At 40.7% G+C, this 17773-nt stretch overlaps 2 protein-coding genes across 2 annotated transcripts; both read left to right on the forward strand.

The window, feature by feature from the left end:
* Window positions 1–2385: 2385 nt before the first annotated feature.
* Window positions 2386–3923, forward strand: LOC115377545 (SE-cephalotoxin-like). Its single transcript, XM_030077356.1, has 2 exons — window positions 2386–3323; window positions 3696–3923. Exons 1-2 carry the CDS (start codon window positions 2499–2501, stop codon window positions 3921–3923), a joined length of 1053 nt encoding a protein of 350 aa, XP_029933216.1. The 5' UTR covers window positions 2386–2498.
* Window positions 3924–10439: 6516 nt separating this feature from the next.
* Window positions 10440–16640, forward strand: LOC115377906 (SE-cephalotoxin-like). The gene is made up of 2 exons (XM_030077983.1): window positions 10440–10561; window positions 13399–16640. The coding sequence occupies exon 2, from the start codon at window positions 13401–13403 to the stop codon at window positions 15051–15053; it is 1653 nt and encodes a 550-aa protein (XP_029933843.1). The 5' UTR covers window positions 10440–10561; window positions 13399–13400; the 3' UTR covers window positions 15054–16640.
* The last annotated feature ends 1133 nt before the right edge of the window (window positions 16641–17773 follow it).

The following is a 17773-nucleotide window of genomic DNA, read 5'->3' on the forward strand; positions in this document are numbered from 1 at the left end:
ATCGCCATTACGAAGACGTACAGAAGAGCAGCGACCATATGTCACAGGGTCTACGTTGGTGGGCGGAGAATTGCTCAGTGTGTTTTGCAGAGGTGTGTTGGACACACATGCACTGCGTAGGAAATGCGTGCTTCGCACAACCCCCGTACGCGGAAACATAATCCGGCCTTTACCCAGATAAACATCATATTCTATTGTTGGTCTAGGCAGCTAGAGCAGGCAGCGCAGGAAAGCAGCTCTCTGCTGTCCTGCAATAGGCCATCTATGAGCATTATTTATGGGTATTGAAATAAATAAATATGCAATTACATGCATGTGCCTGTAATGATGGTATTTATTTATTTATTTTTTTAAATCTCACACTACTATAATAAGGCAGCCGGTAGTTCCGTGTACTACAGAACGTGCCCTTTGAGATTTGAGACTTGAGCACCTGCCCCCCAGAATGTCTGTGCACGCCACTGACAAGCAACAACTTAAAAATAATGACATTTTAGTTCTTGTTGTCAGTGTTTCTGACCACACAGAAAGAAGCAGCTACGCCCTGCTGGTTCTTCATGGTGACAGTGCACCATGTGTAACCAGCACTCACTGTCTCAGCATGAAGTAACAAAAATATAAAAGGAGGTTCTTTTAATATGATAAAGCTTAGCTTTATTATTATAATTATTATTATTATTTGCTGATGTGGAATAAGTGCACTTTTGCCCAAGACAAATTTCCCCTTGTGGGACAATAAAGTATATCTCATCTCATCTCATTATTATTATTATCATTATTATTTGTAATATTTTGTTTTTAGGCATCAGGTGTCAATAGACCTTACCACTGACGCCTGATGGATAATCCTCACTGTGACATCACTGAGTGGGCGTGGCCAGGGCTGCTACATGGTGCTACATGCAGCAGTGTGTTTACGCTCTTTAAAGAGTGAGTCAGCACCAGCACAGAACTGGTGCTGCACTGCCCTCTAGGGGTGGAAACTGTCAGGAATGTTGCACTGGCCACGCCCACTCAGTGATGTCACCGCATGTAGAAGCCACCGACAGCTGATGGAAACACCTGAGACCACGTCCCAGAGTGGGCGTGGCCAAAAGTGCAACATGCATTAAAGTTCAACCCCTAGAGGGCAGCACAGCACAAGTTTTCTTCCATGGATGATTTAACCTCAGACCTCAGACCAGCCTGGTTATACCTTCACTTACACGTGTTACTGGAGCTGAGCAGCTTTGTTTTGTTTCTTGTTTTTTTTGGTGCTGGACCATCCCAGACTGACAAATTGTGGAGCATTTAGTGAGTTACAGTCCAGCAGGTGGCAGGTGACTTTTAAAATTTTGACACACATTTTGAGCAAAATTTACATGAATTTTGGACAAATTTCCAGATATTTAACTAAAAGGAAATTCTATTAGAAACTTTTCTTCATTTGTCAAAAAGCTGAATAAATTTCATTACTTATTTTTATGAAGGGAAAAAAGAAAAGAAAACTGTGTGGATTAGGGGGTTAACAATGAACTGTCAGTCAGTAAAGATGAGAGGAGGAATCTGTTTTTACTTTGCTGGTACATTTTTTTTTTTTGTCATTTCCAAATTTCCAATACAACACATGTTAAAAAATCGCAGAACGTTGATGGAAGCGAGGACCCTTAAGAATCAACTGGAAAACATGTGGAATAAGTGCAGTGGTCTCCACAATGAGAACCATGAGGACTCAACCATCATTTTACGTGCTTACTGCACATTTGCAGGTCCAGAGAATCCTCACTTCAATCAACCCTCCACAGTTTTGCACAATGCACCTTTAAAAGAACTGACAACCTGCTTCGAGTAGCAGGTTGTGGTCCTCGCTCCACCGCTGGAGATCTGAAGGACAGTCCCAGAGGCCCAGACATGTCTTTTCCTTCTCTCATAGAACCACAAATTTCAGGAACACAGCCATCATACTCTTTTTGTTTTTTTTGTTTGTTTTTTGAAATTTTCTTTGGCTTTGGCTGTTCCTGTAATTGTTCTTACAGGACAACCTATAGATGTGCAAATGATCAGCAACCAGCTACAAACTGTGTATCTGTCTGCAAACCTTCAAAACAATAGGTGTTGTTTTTAAAATAAACTCCCACAAGTCCTTGCACTTTAAGGTGTTCCTCAACAACATAAACAAAGCAGCATCTTGCTTGTTAGCTGGTTTGATTCTTAAATGTCAATAATATGATGTTGTCTGTGTTGCAGAGATGGCGTTCCTACGTGCGTCGTTGCTGTTGGTCTTCTTAACCCTCCTCTACTGGACAACCACCTCTGCTCTGTCACATGACCCCACCGTCAACTACACCAACTCTCGCCCCTCCACCAGAATCAGGAGGGACCTGACCTACCTTACTCAAGAGAAAACAAAGGAAGTTTTAGAGGGAGGAAAAGCCGCTCTGGCTTTAGTCAAAGATGCGTTTGATGTGGCGCAGACCACAAAAACGCTGGCAGACATAACAAAGAAGATTGCGCAGGGCATGAGCATGTTGCCGAGTGCTTTAGGTCTGATGTTCTCCTTTGTCAACATCATCTTGGCCTTCATTCCTCAGGAGAGCCCCACAGACCAGCTGCAGGCTGATCTGGATGAGGTGAACAGGAAGCTGGACTCTCTCTCCATGGAGATCTCCAACCTGGCAACGGATGTGGAATGGCACAACTACGCCAGTGTCTACTCTCAGGACGAGGTCCGCATCCTCAATGCCTGGAAGAACTTCAATGACATCCTCAAGATTTCAATGTCAGCACAGAGCGAGGAGCAAAAGATCCGTCTGGCTGAGATGTTCACCACCTTCTATGAGAACACGGCCACTGAAGGCAGCGTGGCCAGCCTCTACCACTACCTGACCGTCAGGGGCACGTCTCTCAGCAAGAACCTGCTCGACATCCTGACCAGGAAGTCTAAATGTAGCATTACTGACATAGGCATGTACAGCATCTATTTCAACAGCCTGATGTATAGGGGGATGTTCCTCAACCAGGTCTACTGGAGTCTGATGGGTTTCAACCTGTCAGTCAAGGCAGCTGAATACACCTCAATGATGAAAAAAATCGTCAATGCTGAGAAAGAAGCTGTGAACAATTGCAAGAGCAAGTATGAGGAGTACATGAAGAAGGAGGTGGTGGATATCAGCAAAAAACACAGCAACAGTGACAAAGAAGAAATTGCTAGACAGATAAAATGGGCATTGGACAAGAAGTACTTCTGGTATGAATGGGTGGTGGTGGTGTATGACACAAAGCAGAAGTACCCTGATGAAACTTATGGTTTCACTGTAATCCCAATGGAGAAGATCACCGTCGCCGTGGGTTATACCACTCTTGAGTCATATGGGATAAAAAGTTTGGAAGTCTATGATTGCATTCCCAAGACAACCTGCAGTAACATGTTTGCTGAAATCAAAGGAAGTGGCAACGATTGCCCTTATGTGCAAAATCGAGAATTAAGGGTAGGCTATTCTGGAAATAGACCCTTATTCCGATCTATCTATTTTATGTCTCATGTCAAACTGATGCATATCTCTTATGAAAAGAAATCTGCTCTGTTTCCTACACCCATCTACCAACAAGACTGTTCATGGTACAGTTCATACACAGGCTCACTCACCTTGTATTACTCAGGAAGAACGGATCTCTGCAGTTCTGACGCTCAGTGTATGAATGGTGGCACATGTCAGATGCAGTTTGAGTCCAACCAATGGGTGTGTGAATGTCCAGACGGTTACGATGGATACACATGTGAGAAAAAAATTCCAACCTTCAGTCAGGACATCAAGAAATTTGTGTCTGAACCTCTGCCTGCCATCAGCACCATGGACGCCAAGCTGAATAAAGTCAGTGACACAGTGAGCACCTTGAAGGAATCTCTTGATAAGATTTACTCACTCCTGCAGCAGAATGGCTGACAGACGCCTCCAGACGACTGATGGACGACAGGCATCACGACTAAACACCAACCGACAAACTGACCACAGCTGATTTAACAAAAAGTGAAATTGTGTAACGTCTCAGATGTGATCACATTAATCAACCGTATTCAGATCAAATAACTGCAGAGTGAAACAACAGCGGGCTTCCAATAAAATTTAAACTGACTGAATTTGGTCCAAATCCACACTTATATGAAGAAATCAGAGAATGCATGTTTACTTCTTGAATTTGTCATTCTATCCAAACTAAAACAATGTTTTCATCCACTTGAAACAGAGGTTTTGAAAACCCTCTCACAAAAAATGATGGTTTGTTGTTGTAGTGTAGCAGCATGGAGGACTGCAGTGAAAATTTATGTGAAAAATATGTTTCTATTACAAAAAAAAAAAAAAAAAAATTCCCTCTTCTTTGGGGTTTCCCTTCCAGTACCAATTTTCCAATCAGTGCTGGGAGGGAAACCAATAGTTGTCATGTGATCTTGGCTGGACTCAAAGCAATAAACATGACCAGGAACATGTTGAGGAAATTAAAGCTCTCTCAGCATTCTGCTTCAAATTACCCACCAATTATAATTGCTTGTTAAATCACCAGCATGGATGGAGAAAAAAATGACAAAAACTCGATGTAATAATCTAATAACTTCAGCTGATCAGTATCAGTAAGCAGATATATTGGAGAGACTTTCATTGGATAGTTATTTGATATATAAGTGAAATATTAACAAGAGTTCAGTAGAATATTTATATGCCTTAAATGACATTGCAACATCATGCCTGTGAGGTGTTATTATGGATCCCACTGCAAGACACGCCCACCAGCGCACACACACACACACACATATATATATATATATATTACATAGGAGATAACGTATTCAATCCCATATCAACCCCAACGAGGACGTTTGCTCCTGGTTCTGAGTTTGTGCAGCTGTCAGATTGTCAGGTTGGATTTTTAACAGTTGACTGGACTTTGGATTTTAATTTTTTGAGACATTCTTTCTGTTCATTTTTCTTTGAAATCTGTTTCCTGAAACTTGATGTAACGCATCCTGCAATTAGACTGAGCCTCTGTGCAGCGGATCTGAAGCCAACACCTTCAGACTGACTGACACAGATGAGGAAAATCCTGAATCTGATGCTTTTATGCTGCAGGCCTCCTGTCCACTTTCTCATCAATAATCAAACACTTTAATAAAAACTCTCACTTTGCATTTCATGATGTGTACATTGTCTTTTCTTGTGTTTGATTCTTGTGATGAATTGAGGCGTTTAATTCTAACATGAGACCTCCACAGTTTGAAATATGTCTTTCATCATATTAAACACAACTAAATATTATTAAACATATTATTATGGAAGTGGGAATGTTGTGGATGCAGTATTTTTCTGACAGAAAAGGGCATCTGATTCAGTCTCAACCAAGGTGCCAGAATAAATGGTCCCATTTTATGTCTTTGCAAACCAACAAATCCACAAAGTCAAGGTCAGACAGGCAGTGAGGCAAAGCTCACTAAGTTTTATCTTGCTTCGGTTGTAAAAGGCAGCATAAGTTCAGCGCTCACTGCCATCAAGTCTCCAAAATACACACTTGAAAATGAAGCCGTGAGCAGAACTTTTTACAAAACATAAAACCCATTGTAACTGGGATGATGCTCGTTGTTGTTGTTGTTTTGTTGTTTTTTTAATTCTGTGCAATGTTTTGCCTTTACTGACTGATTTAAAACTCTCCAGCAGTTTCTGATTCTGATTGTAATTCTGATTCTGAATGAGCCCATGGGGAGGACTGGAAAAAAAAAAAAAAAAAAAAAAAAACAGAACTTTATATTATTATATTTAACACTGAAGGGATGAAAAACATAAAAACTGGGCAAAACAAAAACCTAACTGGAATGGTCCTTTAATATTGTTGTAGAATGTTAAGAATAAAAATATAAATGTATCTGATGAATGTGTAGTTTGGACCTGAGTGGGAGAGACGGAGCCTGAGAGGCTTGGAAAAGCTGAAAAAAAAAATTACCTGTCCTCTTGGTAACTAAAAGAATTGAAGTGAAAGGGATGGAAAACACTTTTTAAAAAAATTAGCAAAAACAAAAGCTGGAATTGTCCTTTAATGTTTGCGTGGACATGACAGTGCACATCTGATGCCTGTGCGCTGTGTGTGCCTCGTCCTCAGTGTGTCTTCTTCAACATGGCGATGATCTTCTTGAACTTGAGCCTGGTGGCGATGTCCAGCGCCGTCTCGCCCTCCTGGAGGTGAGACAGGACAGATGGGAGTAAAACAACATGATGAAAGTGAGACGGGGAATCAAACTCACGACATCACGGGTGCACAGAAACGCCTTGGCCGTCACGTACGTACGTTATTCTTTATCGTGGCGTCGGCATTTCTCTCCAGCAGCAGAGGAACCAGGAAATGGCTTTTCCTCTCACACACGTAATGAAGAGCTGTGTTCTCCTTCTGTGACACACCAACACACACACACACACACACACACACACACTGACCGTTAATCAGTCATTACCAAACCACACAGTCCATTCACTGCTGAGCTGTTTTAGCTTCTTTTGTTCAGCTGATAAAAGAGATGACCACTAGATGTCACTGTTCACCTTATTAAGAAAGCACATCAGATGCTCTATTTCTTGAGGTGTCTTAAGAAATATGATGAGATAAGAAGATAAGAATCCTTCAGTGTCACTGTTAACATTGTCACCAACATTACTGTTGGTGACAATGGTGACATAATTGGTTTAGCAGCTCTACAAACAGCGAAAGCAGACTTTATATAAATAGAAAGTGCAATAACAATTTATACAGTAATAAACAGTATGTATAGTAGAAATAACAGTACATACAGTAGATGTAAAAAAGTTAGATATAATAAATACTGGTTGCACAACAGTAGGTTAGGATGGACTCAATGGATGCCCTGTACAAGTTCACCAGCAGGGGGTGAGGGAGGTAAGCCTGCTTTAGCTTCCTGAGGAAATAAAAACGCTGGTGGGCCTTTCTCACCTGATACAAGGTGTGGACAGACCAGGTGAGGTTGGCTGATATGTGGACTCCAAGGAACTTGAAACTCTCCAACCTCTCAACATCTTCTCCTTTAATGGAGAGAGTAGGGAGCACAGCCTTTTTGTATTTCCTAAAATCCAATATGATCTCCTTGGTTTTGGCTGTGTTGAGGTCCAGGTTGTTATGGAGGCACCAGTCAGTCAAGTGTTTGACCTCCTCCCTGTAGGCTGACTCATTGTTGTTCTTAATCAGTCCTACGATGGTGGTGTCGTCAGCGAACTTGACGATGGTGTTTGTGGGGTGGGTGGGGGAGCAGGAGGGGGCTGAGGACACACCCCTGTGGAGTTCCAGTGTTCAGGATGATTGTGGAGGAGGTGCGATCTCCCACCCTGATGCTCTGAGGTCTGTTCCTGAGGAAATCCAGTATCCATGTGCACAGTGAACTGCCTAACCCCAAGTTGGTCAGTTTCGTTACCAGTTTTTGGGGCATGACTGTATTAAATGCTGAGCTGAGGTCCACCAACTATGAAGGACGAAAAATGACAAAACAATAAATATATAAATAAATAAATGCGCATATAAATATATAAATGCATAAATAATTAAATTTATAAATATTTCTACATGTATTTATTTATTTATTTCTGTTTTTATTCATGCATTTATTTATTTATTTGTGTAATTATACATTTATGTATATATTTATATATTTATTTTTACATTTATTTACTTATATTTTTATTTATTTCTACATTATTTATTTATTTATTTATTCCTTCTTTTATTTCAAATTTATTTATTTATTTATTCCTACATTTATTTCTGTATTTCTACATTTCCACATTTATTTATTTCTGTATTTCTGTGTCGTATGTTAATGAGGTGGGCGGTTCTTACATTAGTCTTAAGCACGATTGGTCAACTGAGCGAATCAGACAGAAGCAAACGATTCATGCATGGATGAACGTGAAACTGGAGGTAGTCGGTGGGTACATGATTTACCACATCATTCATCAGTGACCTTAAATCACTGACGATGGCTCTCAAAACTACGGTGGCCGAGAACCACCATCTCTGCAAATAAAAAAGAAAAACGCTGCGTTGCAAATAAAAAAAAGCAACGATGCAAACAAAAAAGCCAAGACGGAAGTGAATTACTGGGGACTATTATTGCTGATGCACAGGTGTTTTTTTTTATGTGAGAGAAGAAGAAGACGACGCAATAAGTCCCGAGAAGCTGCGGGTTACAGTGATTTTACAACGGCTGAGGGGCGTTCTAATCTAACGACGCCCCTCAGCCGTTGTAAAATCACTGTATCCCAAAGCTTCAAGGGGTTTATTGCTTTTATTAAACGGTTACCCTACATATGGCCCATAAAATAAACACACAAGAAAAAAAATCAATAATTTAGTGGTAATAATGCAACAATAAAATTGAGAACTATTCATTCTTCCACCAAGCAAGACAGTGTGGACAGAACGGTTGCCAAGCAACACAGACGCTAAGATTGCTTTTTCATCTAGTGCCATCATCATGTCACATCAGGCTATTTGGGCTTGTTAATGTTAAATTGGATATTTCCATTAATAGTGCAATTGTTAATATAGTGTTCAATTATGTTTGGACTCCTCTTTGCAGGGACGGTGGCGTGGCATCATATCAGTGTTGTGAGATGCAGTGTGTTGTGTAAGTGTGTTAGATTGAGAAATGTGCAGCGTCAGAGACAAGAATCTTTCTGAAATGTGGACAGGAAGCAACTAGCAGCTTCTGTGAGGAAGATAGAAGATGGAGATGTGAAGCAGGACCAGAGGAGGAACCTGAGCAGATCAGGATCTGACCTGCTGACCTGCTGAAAGGGGAACTTCTGTGATGTGGAGCACAACAAGAGGACCCAAATACAGTAGGCCAGGCAGGAAGGCTTACACAGTTTAATGTATTTGATATAAACTTATGACAGAAACATAGAGGACCTCTTCATTCTGCAAAATAGGCAAACAAATACAACACAAGCCAACAATGAACTGACCAAAACTGGACTAAGCACAGGGTTTAAATACAAACTGAACTGATTAACTAACGAGACACAGGTGACAGCGCAGAGGAACATGAAGGGAGCTGATTGGCTGGGAGACACTGGGATCAAGGCAGGATTAACGAGACTGAACACAGAGCAGCAGAAAACCAGCCGGGCGGAGCACCTGGAGGACACGACGGACACACAGAGCAGGTAAAATACAAAATGCAGAGAAAACCCAGACTGTCACAAAAACACAAGGAGACAACTGAAATAAAGGAGTCCCAAACAGAGCCATGACAGAATCCCCCACCCAAACTCACCCCCCCACCCCCACCAAGGTCCTCACAGCCGCCAGTCAACAAGGATGAATGACCGTCCAAAAACAGGGGAGGAGGAGGCCAGACCACAACAGTGCATAATCGAACCTGGCTGCAAGGCCAGCAGGGGGCCTCCAGGGGACGGCCGGAGCTGAGGCCAGGCCGACAGAGGTCTGACAGACGGACAGAGAGCGGGTGACCCGGGACACAGCACCCGGCCGGTGGGCATCACGATCAAGAACCAGGAGGCAGAGCTTGCAGCTCTGAGACACTGGAGAGCGATGCCTCTGAGACACCTGGGAGCGAAGGCCCTGCCACGACTGTGATGCTGCATCCGTGACGCTCGGCGGCGACTCGGCGCTGGGAGGCCGAGGCTGCCGTACCGACTCTGAGACCCGGGACCGAGACTGGCACACCGGCTCCAGAGACTGAGGCTGGGACTGCTGCCACCCGACTTCTGGGAACAGGAACAGGGGCTGCAGCCTGGGCTCTAGCAGATTCATTTGATTTCTTTCAAAAACATGAGAAAAAGGAGAGGAGCAACTGAGAACGAAATGAGGCAAAATTCAGCAAGAAATGAGCAAAAAGTTGCAAGAAATTAACTTGAAAATTAGAAGAAAATCAATGACAAGTAAAAAACAAAGCTCAACAGACATGAGAGGTATGTTCAAACTGGTGGAATCAGTGGGATTTTAAACACATGCAGGGATTGTGTAAAAAAGCTGAAGTCAGTGCAGACTGAAAGCACAAATATCATCATTATTAGATTTGTTTTTAGTCTTTTTCCATCTTAACAATATGTAATTTTCTTGAATGCTCTTGGGACGGCGTTGCATGTTGATGTTGGCTTCAGCTCGTCTGCTGGTGAATCTTGAACTAAATCATCTTAAGGCTCATCAGGCAGGATCAGTATCATATCACAGGTGTGAGATGCAGTGTGTTGTGTCAGTGTGTTAGATTGAGAAATGTGCAGCGTCAGAGACAGGAGTCTTTCTGACATGTAAACAGGAAGCAACTAGCAGCTGCTGTGAGGAAGATAGAAGATGGAGATGTGAAGCAGAACCAGAGGAGGAACCTGAGCAGATCTGGATCTGACCTGCTGACCTGCTGAAAGGGGAACCTGCAGGACATTTAACCCCCAGAGTTTCACCAGGAGGCGCCGCTCTCTGTCAGAGGCTCTTCACACCTTTTGCTTTGTGACACTTTTCAATCTTCCAGAAGTTTGTCCTTTTCATCGAGACGCTTGAAGACCCTTTGCAAGTGAGTTTACTTTTATTTATTCAGAGGATGAGAGTTAACCCTTTGAAACATGAGCAGATTCATTTGATTTCTTTCTAAAACATGGGAGGAAGCCAACGAGCAGCTTCACAAGCAATGACCCAACAAATCAGTAAAACATTACTGATATATAAACATGTCTTTGAGGACATACTCCCTCCTCTGTTTTACTCTGTTTTCAATTTCATTTTTTTAATGGCTCAGTCATTTTTCTTCTTTTTTAAAAAAGCTATTTTCCAGAGAAGCCAATAAGCAACTTAACATGATATCCCCCAAAAATAGCTAAATAAATAAATAAATAGATATTTAATAAACATTTCATTATAATGATTATAAACATGGTTTCTTGGGCATTTTCCTATTTTGTTGGATAATTAATAGCTTTTTTCCATGTACTTTTTTTCTATTTCACATTTTTTGTTTGTTTTTTTTACATTTATTTGTTTATTCAACATCCAGGTGATAAGCTTTTACAAACTTCTTTAAATTTTCAGTTATGTCTTGGTTAATTGCTCATTGCTTTTTTTCCGATATTTTTGACAGAAGTCAAGCCAGTGTGTTCAGGATTCAAAGGGTTAATTCTCAAGCTCAAATCCCCCTGAAAAGAAAAATGTCTTCATTATAAGATTTATTTAGTCATCTGAAGTTTATCTGATGCTGCTGAGAGACGCATTAAACACTGCAGCTTCCAGTCCAGGTGCACAGGTGTAACAGCTGGAGCTGCTGCTCTCTGCTGCAGCGTTTTTCACAACATGACATTTTCTCCATCAAAAGCTGTTTCTTCATCTAGAGTTTTCTGTAAATCTGTCTGTAAGATCTGAATGGAAATGTTGACATGTGACCACGGCCTCGACATCAGTTTGACTCCAGAGTCCAACAAAATATCTGCACACACAATTTCTAAGCTCCTTCACTGCACCGCCACGATTCCACCGAGCCTGACAGAATAAAAGACCACAACTCAACACGTCACCAAGAAGCTTAAAAAAACAAAAAAAACTGGAATGTCTTTTCTTGAACTCTTAATATTTACAATCCTCCAGTTTAGAAAAGAGTGAGGAGACAGCGTGATGAACCCCAAAATGCATGAATTATTTCTCAAGCATTTAAAGAAATGTTAAAATATTTTTCAATGTTTCAAATGGTGTAATTAATGGAAAATGTTTGGAGAATTTAAAATAAAGGAAGTGTCAGTGTGTGGGGCTGCACTTGGCACTACACAATGATTTAATGTGCAAGCAAAGTATGTTGTTTTAGGAAATTTAGGAATTTATTATCTTTTTATTTTCTATTTAGTATAATTATGCTACAACCTGCTGCAAGCTAACAAATAATGCCATTTTAGTTTTTTGTTGTCAGTGTTTCTGACCACACAGAAAGAAGCAGGTTCTTCATGGTGACAGTGCACCATGTGTAACCAGCACTCACTGTCTCGGCATGAAGTCAACAAACAAACAAACAAACAAACAAACAAACAAATCCTAACTCTAACCCTATCCTACCCTATCCTAACCAACCCTAATCAACAAAAATGTTTTGTGCAAAACAATGTAACAAAAATATAAAAGGAGGTTATATTAATATGATAAAACTTAGCTTTATTATTATAATTATTATTATTATTTGCTGATGTGGAATAAGTGCACTTTTGCTCAAGACAAATTTCCCCTTGTGGGACAATAAAGTATATCTCATCTCATCTCATTATTATTATTATCATTATTATTTGTAATATTTTGTTTTTAGGCATCAGGTGTCAATAGACCTTACCACTGACGCCTGATGGATAATCCTCACTGTGACATCACTGAGTGGGCGTGGCCAGGGCTGCTACATGGTGCTACATGCAGCAGTGTGTTTATGCTCTTTAAAGAGTGAGTCAGCACCAGCACAGAACTGGTGCTGCACTGCCCTCTAGGGGTGGAAACTGTCAGGAATGTTGCACTGGCCACGCCCACTCAGTGATGTCACCGCATGTAGAAGCCACCGACAGCTGATGGAAACACCTGAGACCACGTCCCAGAGTGGGCGTGGCCAAAAGTGCAACATGCATTAAATTTCCACCCCTAGAGGGCAGCATAGCACAAGTTTTCTTCCATGGATGATTTAACCTCAGACCTCAGACCAGCCTGGTTATACCTTCACTTACGCGTTACTGGAGCTGAGCAGCTTTGTTTTTTTTTTTTTTGTTTGGTTTATTGTTTGTTTTTTTGTTTTGTTTTGTTTTGTTTTGTTTTGTTTTGTTTTGCTTTGCTTTGCTTTGCTTTGCTTTGCTTTGCTTTGTTTTTTGAGCTGGACCATCCCAGACTGACAAATTGTGGAACATTTAATGAGTTAGAATCAAACAGAATTACTGCACATTTGCCGGTCCAGAGGATCCTCACTTTAATCAACCCTCCACAGTTTTGCACAATGCACCTTTAAAAGAATTGACAACCTGCTTCGACCTGAGTAGCAGGATGTGGTCCTCGCTCCACCGCTGGAGATCTGAAGGACGGTCCCAGAGGCCCAGACATGTCTTTTCCTTCTCTCATAGAACCTTTTTGTTTATTTGTTTGTTTTTTGAAATTTTCTTTGGCTTTGGCTGTTCCTGTAATTGTTCTTACAGGACAACCTATAGATGTGCAAATGATCAGCAACCAGCTACAAACTGTGTGTCTGTCTGCAAACCTTCAAAACAATAGGTGTTGTTTTTAAAATAAACTCCCACAAGTCCTTGCACTTTAAGGTGTTCCACAACAACATAAACAAAGCAGCATCTTGTTTGCTAGCTGGTTTGATTCTTGGATGTCAATAATATGATGTTGTCTGTGTTGCAGAGATGGCGTTCCTACGTGCGTCGTTGCTGTTGGTCTTCTTAACCCTCCTCTACTGGACAACCACCTCTGCTCTGTCACATGACCCCACCTTCAACTACACCAATTCTCGACCCCACACCAGGGTCAAGAGAGCCCTGCCCTACTTTACTCAAGAGAAAACAAGGGAAGTTTTAGAGGGAGGAAAAGTCGCTCTGGCTTTAGTCAAAGATTCGTTTGATATGGCTCAGACCACAAGAACGCTGGCAGGCATAACAAAGAAGATTGCGCAGGGCATGAGCATGTTGCCGAGTGTTTTAGGTCTGATGTTCTCCTTTGTCAACATCATCTTGGCCTTCATTCCTCAGGAGAGCCCCACAGACCAGCTGCAGGCTGATCTGGATGAGGTGAACAGGAAGCTGGACTCTCTCTCCATGGAGATCTCCAACCTGGCAACGGATGTGGAATGGCACAACTACGCCAGCGTCTATTCTCAGGACGAGGTCCGCATCCTCAACGCCTGGAAGAACTTCAATGAGATCTTCAAGAGTTCCATGCCAGCACAGAGTGAAGAGAAAAAGATTCGTCTGGCTGAGATGTTCACCACCTTCTATGAGAACACGGCCACTGAAGGCAGCGTAGCCAGCCTCTACCACTACCTGACCGTCAGGGGCACGTCTCTCAGCAAGAACCTGCTCGACATCCTGACCAGGAAGTCTAAATGTAGCATTACTGACATAGGCATGTACAGCATCTATTTCAACAGCCTGATGTATAGGGGGATGTTCCTCAACCAGGTCTACTGGAGTCTAATGGGTTTCGACCCGTCAGTTAAGGCAGCTGAATACGCCTCAATGCTGAAAAAAATCATCAGTGCTGAGAAAGAAGCTGTGAACTATTGCAAGAGCAACTACAAGAAGTACGTGAAGATGGACGTGGTGGAGATCAGCAAAAAATACAGCTACAGTAACAAAGAAGAAATTGCTAGACAGATCAAATGGGCTCTGGACAAGAAGTACTTCTGGTACAGCTGGGTGGTGGTGGTGTACGACACGAAGCAGGACTACCCTGACAAAACAGATGGTTTCACTGTAATCCCAATGGAGAAGATCACCGTCGCCGTGGGTGAAACCAATATTGGGTCATATGGGACCAATAGGGACGAAGTCTTGAAATGCATTCCCAAGAAAACCTGCGATGACAGGTTTGCTGAAATCAAAGGAAATGGCAAAATTTGCCCCGTTCAGCACGCCACATCATTAACTGTAGGCTATTCTGCAAATAGGCCCTTATTCCGACCTATCTATTTTATGTCTTATGTCAAACTGATGCATATCTCTTATGAAAAGAAATCTGCTCTGTTTCCCCCACCCAACTACCAACAAGACTGTTCATGGTACAGTTCATACACAGGCTCGATCTCCTTGTATTACTCAGGAAGAACGGATCTCTGCAGTTCTGACGCTCAGTGTATGAATGGTGGCACATGTCAGATGCAGTTTGAGTCCAACCAATGGGTGTGTGAATGTCCAGACGGTTACGATGGATACACATGTAAGAACCAAATTCCGACCTTCAGTCAGGACATCAAGAAATTTGTGTCTGAACCTCTGCCCGCCATCAGCACCTTGAAGGAATCTCTTGATAAGATTTACTCACTCCTGCAGCGGAATGGCTGACAGACGCCTCCAGACGACTGATGGACGACAGGCATCACGACTAAACACCAACCGACAAACTGACCACAGCTGATTTAACAAAAAGTGAAATTGTGTAACATCTCAGATGTGATCGCATTAATCAACCGTATTCAGACCAAACAACTGCAGAGTGAAACAACAGCGGCCTTCCAATAAAATTCAAACGGACTGAATTTTGTCCAAATCCACACTTATATGAAAAAATCAGAGAATGCATGTCTACTTCTTGATTTTGTCATTCTGTCCAAACTAAAACAATGTTTTCATCCACTGGAAACCTTTTGAAAAGCTTTTGAAAACGCTCTAACAAAAAATTGATGGTTTGTTGTTGTAGTATAGAAGCATGGAAAACTGCAGTGAAAATTTGATGTTTTGGTGGTGTATGTTATTATCACAAAAAATTATGAAAGGTGTCCTTTTTTTTTTTTAACCTCTTCTTTGGCGTTTCCCTTCCAGTACCAATTTTCCAATCAGTGCTGGAAGGGAAACCAATAGTTGTCATGTGATCTTGGCTGGACTCAAAGCAATAAACATGGCCAGGAACATGTTGAGGAAATTAAAGCTCTCTCAGCATTTTGCTTCAAATTACCCACCAATTATAACTGCTTGTTAAATCACGAGCATGGATGGAGAAAAAAATGACAAAAACTCAATCTAATGATCTCATAACTTCAGTTGATCAGTATCAGTAAGCAGATATATTGGAGAGACTTTCATTAGATAGTTATTTGATATATAAGTGAAATATTAACAAGAGTTCAGTAGAATATTTATATGTATTAAATTACATTGCAACATCATGCCTGTGAGGTGTTATTATGGATCCCACTGCAAGACACGCCCACCAGCGCTGTGATTGGTCAGGACGTTTGTTGGCCTGTTGCCCATTCACTGGAACAGGATTGACACAACCTTGATCCTGTGGGCGGGTCTTGACCAGAACTTTGGTGGGCTTCATAATAATGTTTGTTCAAATTCAGCAAATGGAGAATGTCAACAGATGTGCCAATGTTTTGCTGAAATCTGATTTATGTCGCATTGAAATTCTTCTGAGCTCTCGTTAATATTTAACTTACTGACACTTTGTTGAACATGTATAGAGGACTTTCCAAAGAAAGTGGGAACACATTTGATAAAGCAATGAAACAACAAAAAAAAAGTTTGGCAATGTAATGAAAGATAATATATATACACACACACACACACACACACACATATATATATATTACATAGGAGATGGTGTATTCAATCGCATATCAACTCCAACGAGGACGTTTGCTCCTGGTTCTGAGTTTGTGCAGCTGTCAGATTGTCAGGTTGGATTTTTAACGGTTGACTGGACTTTGAATTTGATTTTTAGAAACATTCTTTCTGTTAATTTTTTCTTTTCAATCTGTTTCCTGAAACTTGATGTAACGCATCCTGCAATTAGACTGAGCCTCTGTGCAGCGGATCTGAAGCCAACACCTTCAGACTGACTGACACAGATGAGGAAAATCCTGAATCTGATGCTTTTATGCTGCAGGCCTCCTGTCCACTTTCTCCTCAATAATCAAACTGTTTAATAAAAACTCTCACTTTGCATTTCATCATTTGTACATTGTCTTTCCTTTTGTCTCTCATCATATTAAACACAACTCAGTATTGCTAAATATATTATTATTGACACTGAGTATGGGTGCAGCATTTTTCTTGACATAAAAAGCCATGGCAGCTGGTGGTCATTTATATGGGTGCAGTGTTAGACATACAACAAACAAACAAACAAACAAACAAAAAAACAAAATTAAATCAATAAATTAATAAAAATAAACATGCTCAAGTACATTACACAGCTCTAAAATGTGCAGCTGTTGCGTCACTGGTTCAGAAATTTCGATCATCCCTCCTTCTGGGAAGCAAATTTGTCAATAATTTACATTTACAAACATATCAAGATTCAGAATTAAAGATTTTTATTTGTTACATGCATGAATGTACATGTACAGCAGCAGTGAAATGTGATAGCAACTACTCAGCACTGTGCAAGTAAAATAAGATAAAAATAAAATAGAAAAGTATATATAGACTTCTATATACAATTATAAAAAAAATTAAGTGTGCTGCAATATAATGAATGAATGAATGAATGTTTATTTCGGTCATTTTCAAGCGGCAGAAATCAAATATACCTATGAATAAACAAATACTTATGCACAAGTATTTAAACAATAAACAATATTTCATTTCATTTCAGTGGAAAACCAAACCAAATATATAATATATACAAATAGACACTGACCGAAAAGGAATAGGCTGAAGCCTTAGCTTATTTTGCCTATCCTTCTTACATTGCTAAGATTTTGCCAGCTCACTTAAATAATGAAATTAAGTAAATGAAAGACACAAAAACAGAAACATGCATAAATGTGCAAAGGGTCCCTAGGCAGTCCATAAGTACACTTGTGTTCATAATTCTGTTTTATATTTACTAATAATATTATTTTTAAAAAGCTTTTTAAAGCTATTAAGCGTATTACATAGTTTCATTTCTATTTCGAAATTATTCCATAGATTGACACCTTTTACCAATATACATCTTTGTTTTACATTTGTTCTTGCCTTTGTTTTTTTTGAACATGCAACTCCCTCTCAGTTGGTATTTATTCATTCTGATCTGGAACATCTTCTGGATAGTTTCTGGAAGCATTTTGTTATTC

Source organism: Myripristis murdjan, chromosome 19 (assembly GCF_902150065.1).
Source record: "Myripristis murdjan chromosome 19, fMyrMur1.1, whole genome shotgun sequence".
NCBI lineage: Eukaryota > Metazoa > Chordata > Actinopteri > Holocentriformes > Holocentridae > Myripristis > Myripristis murdjan.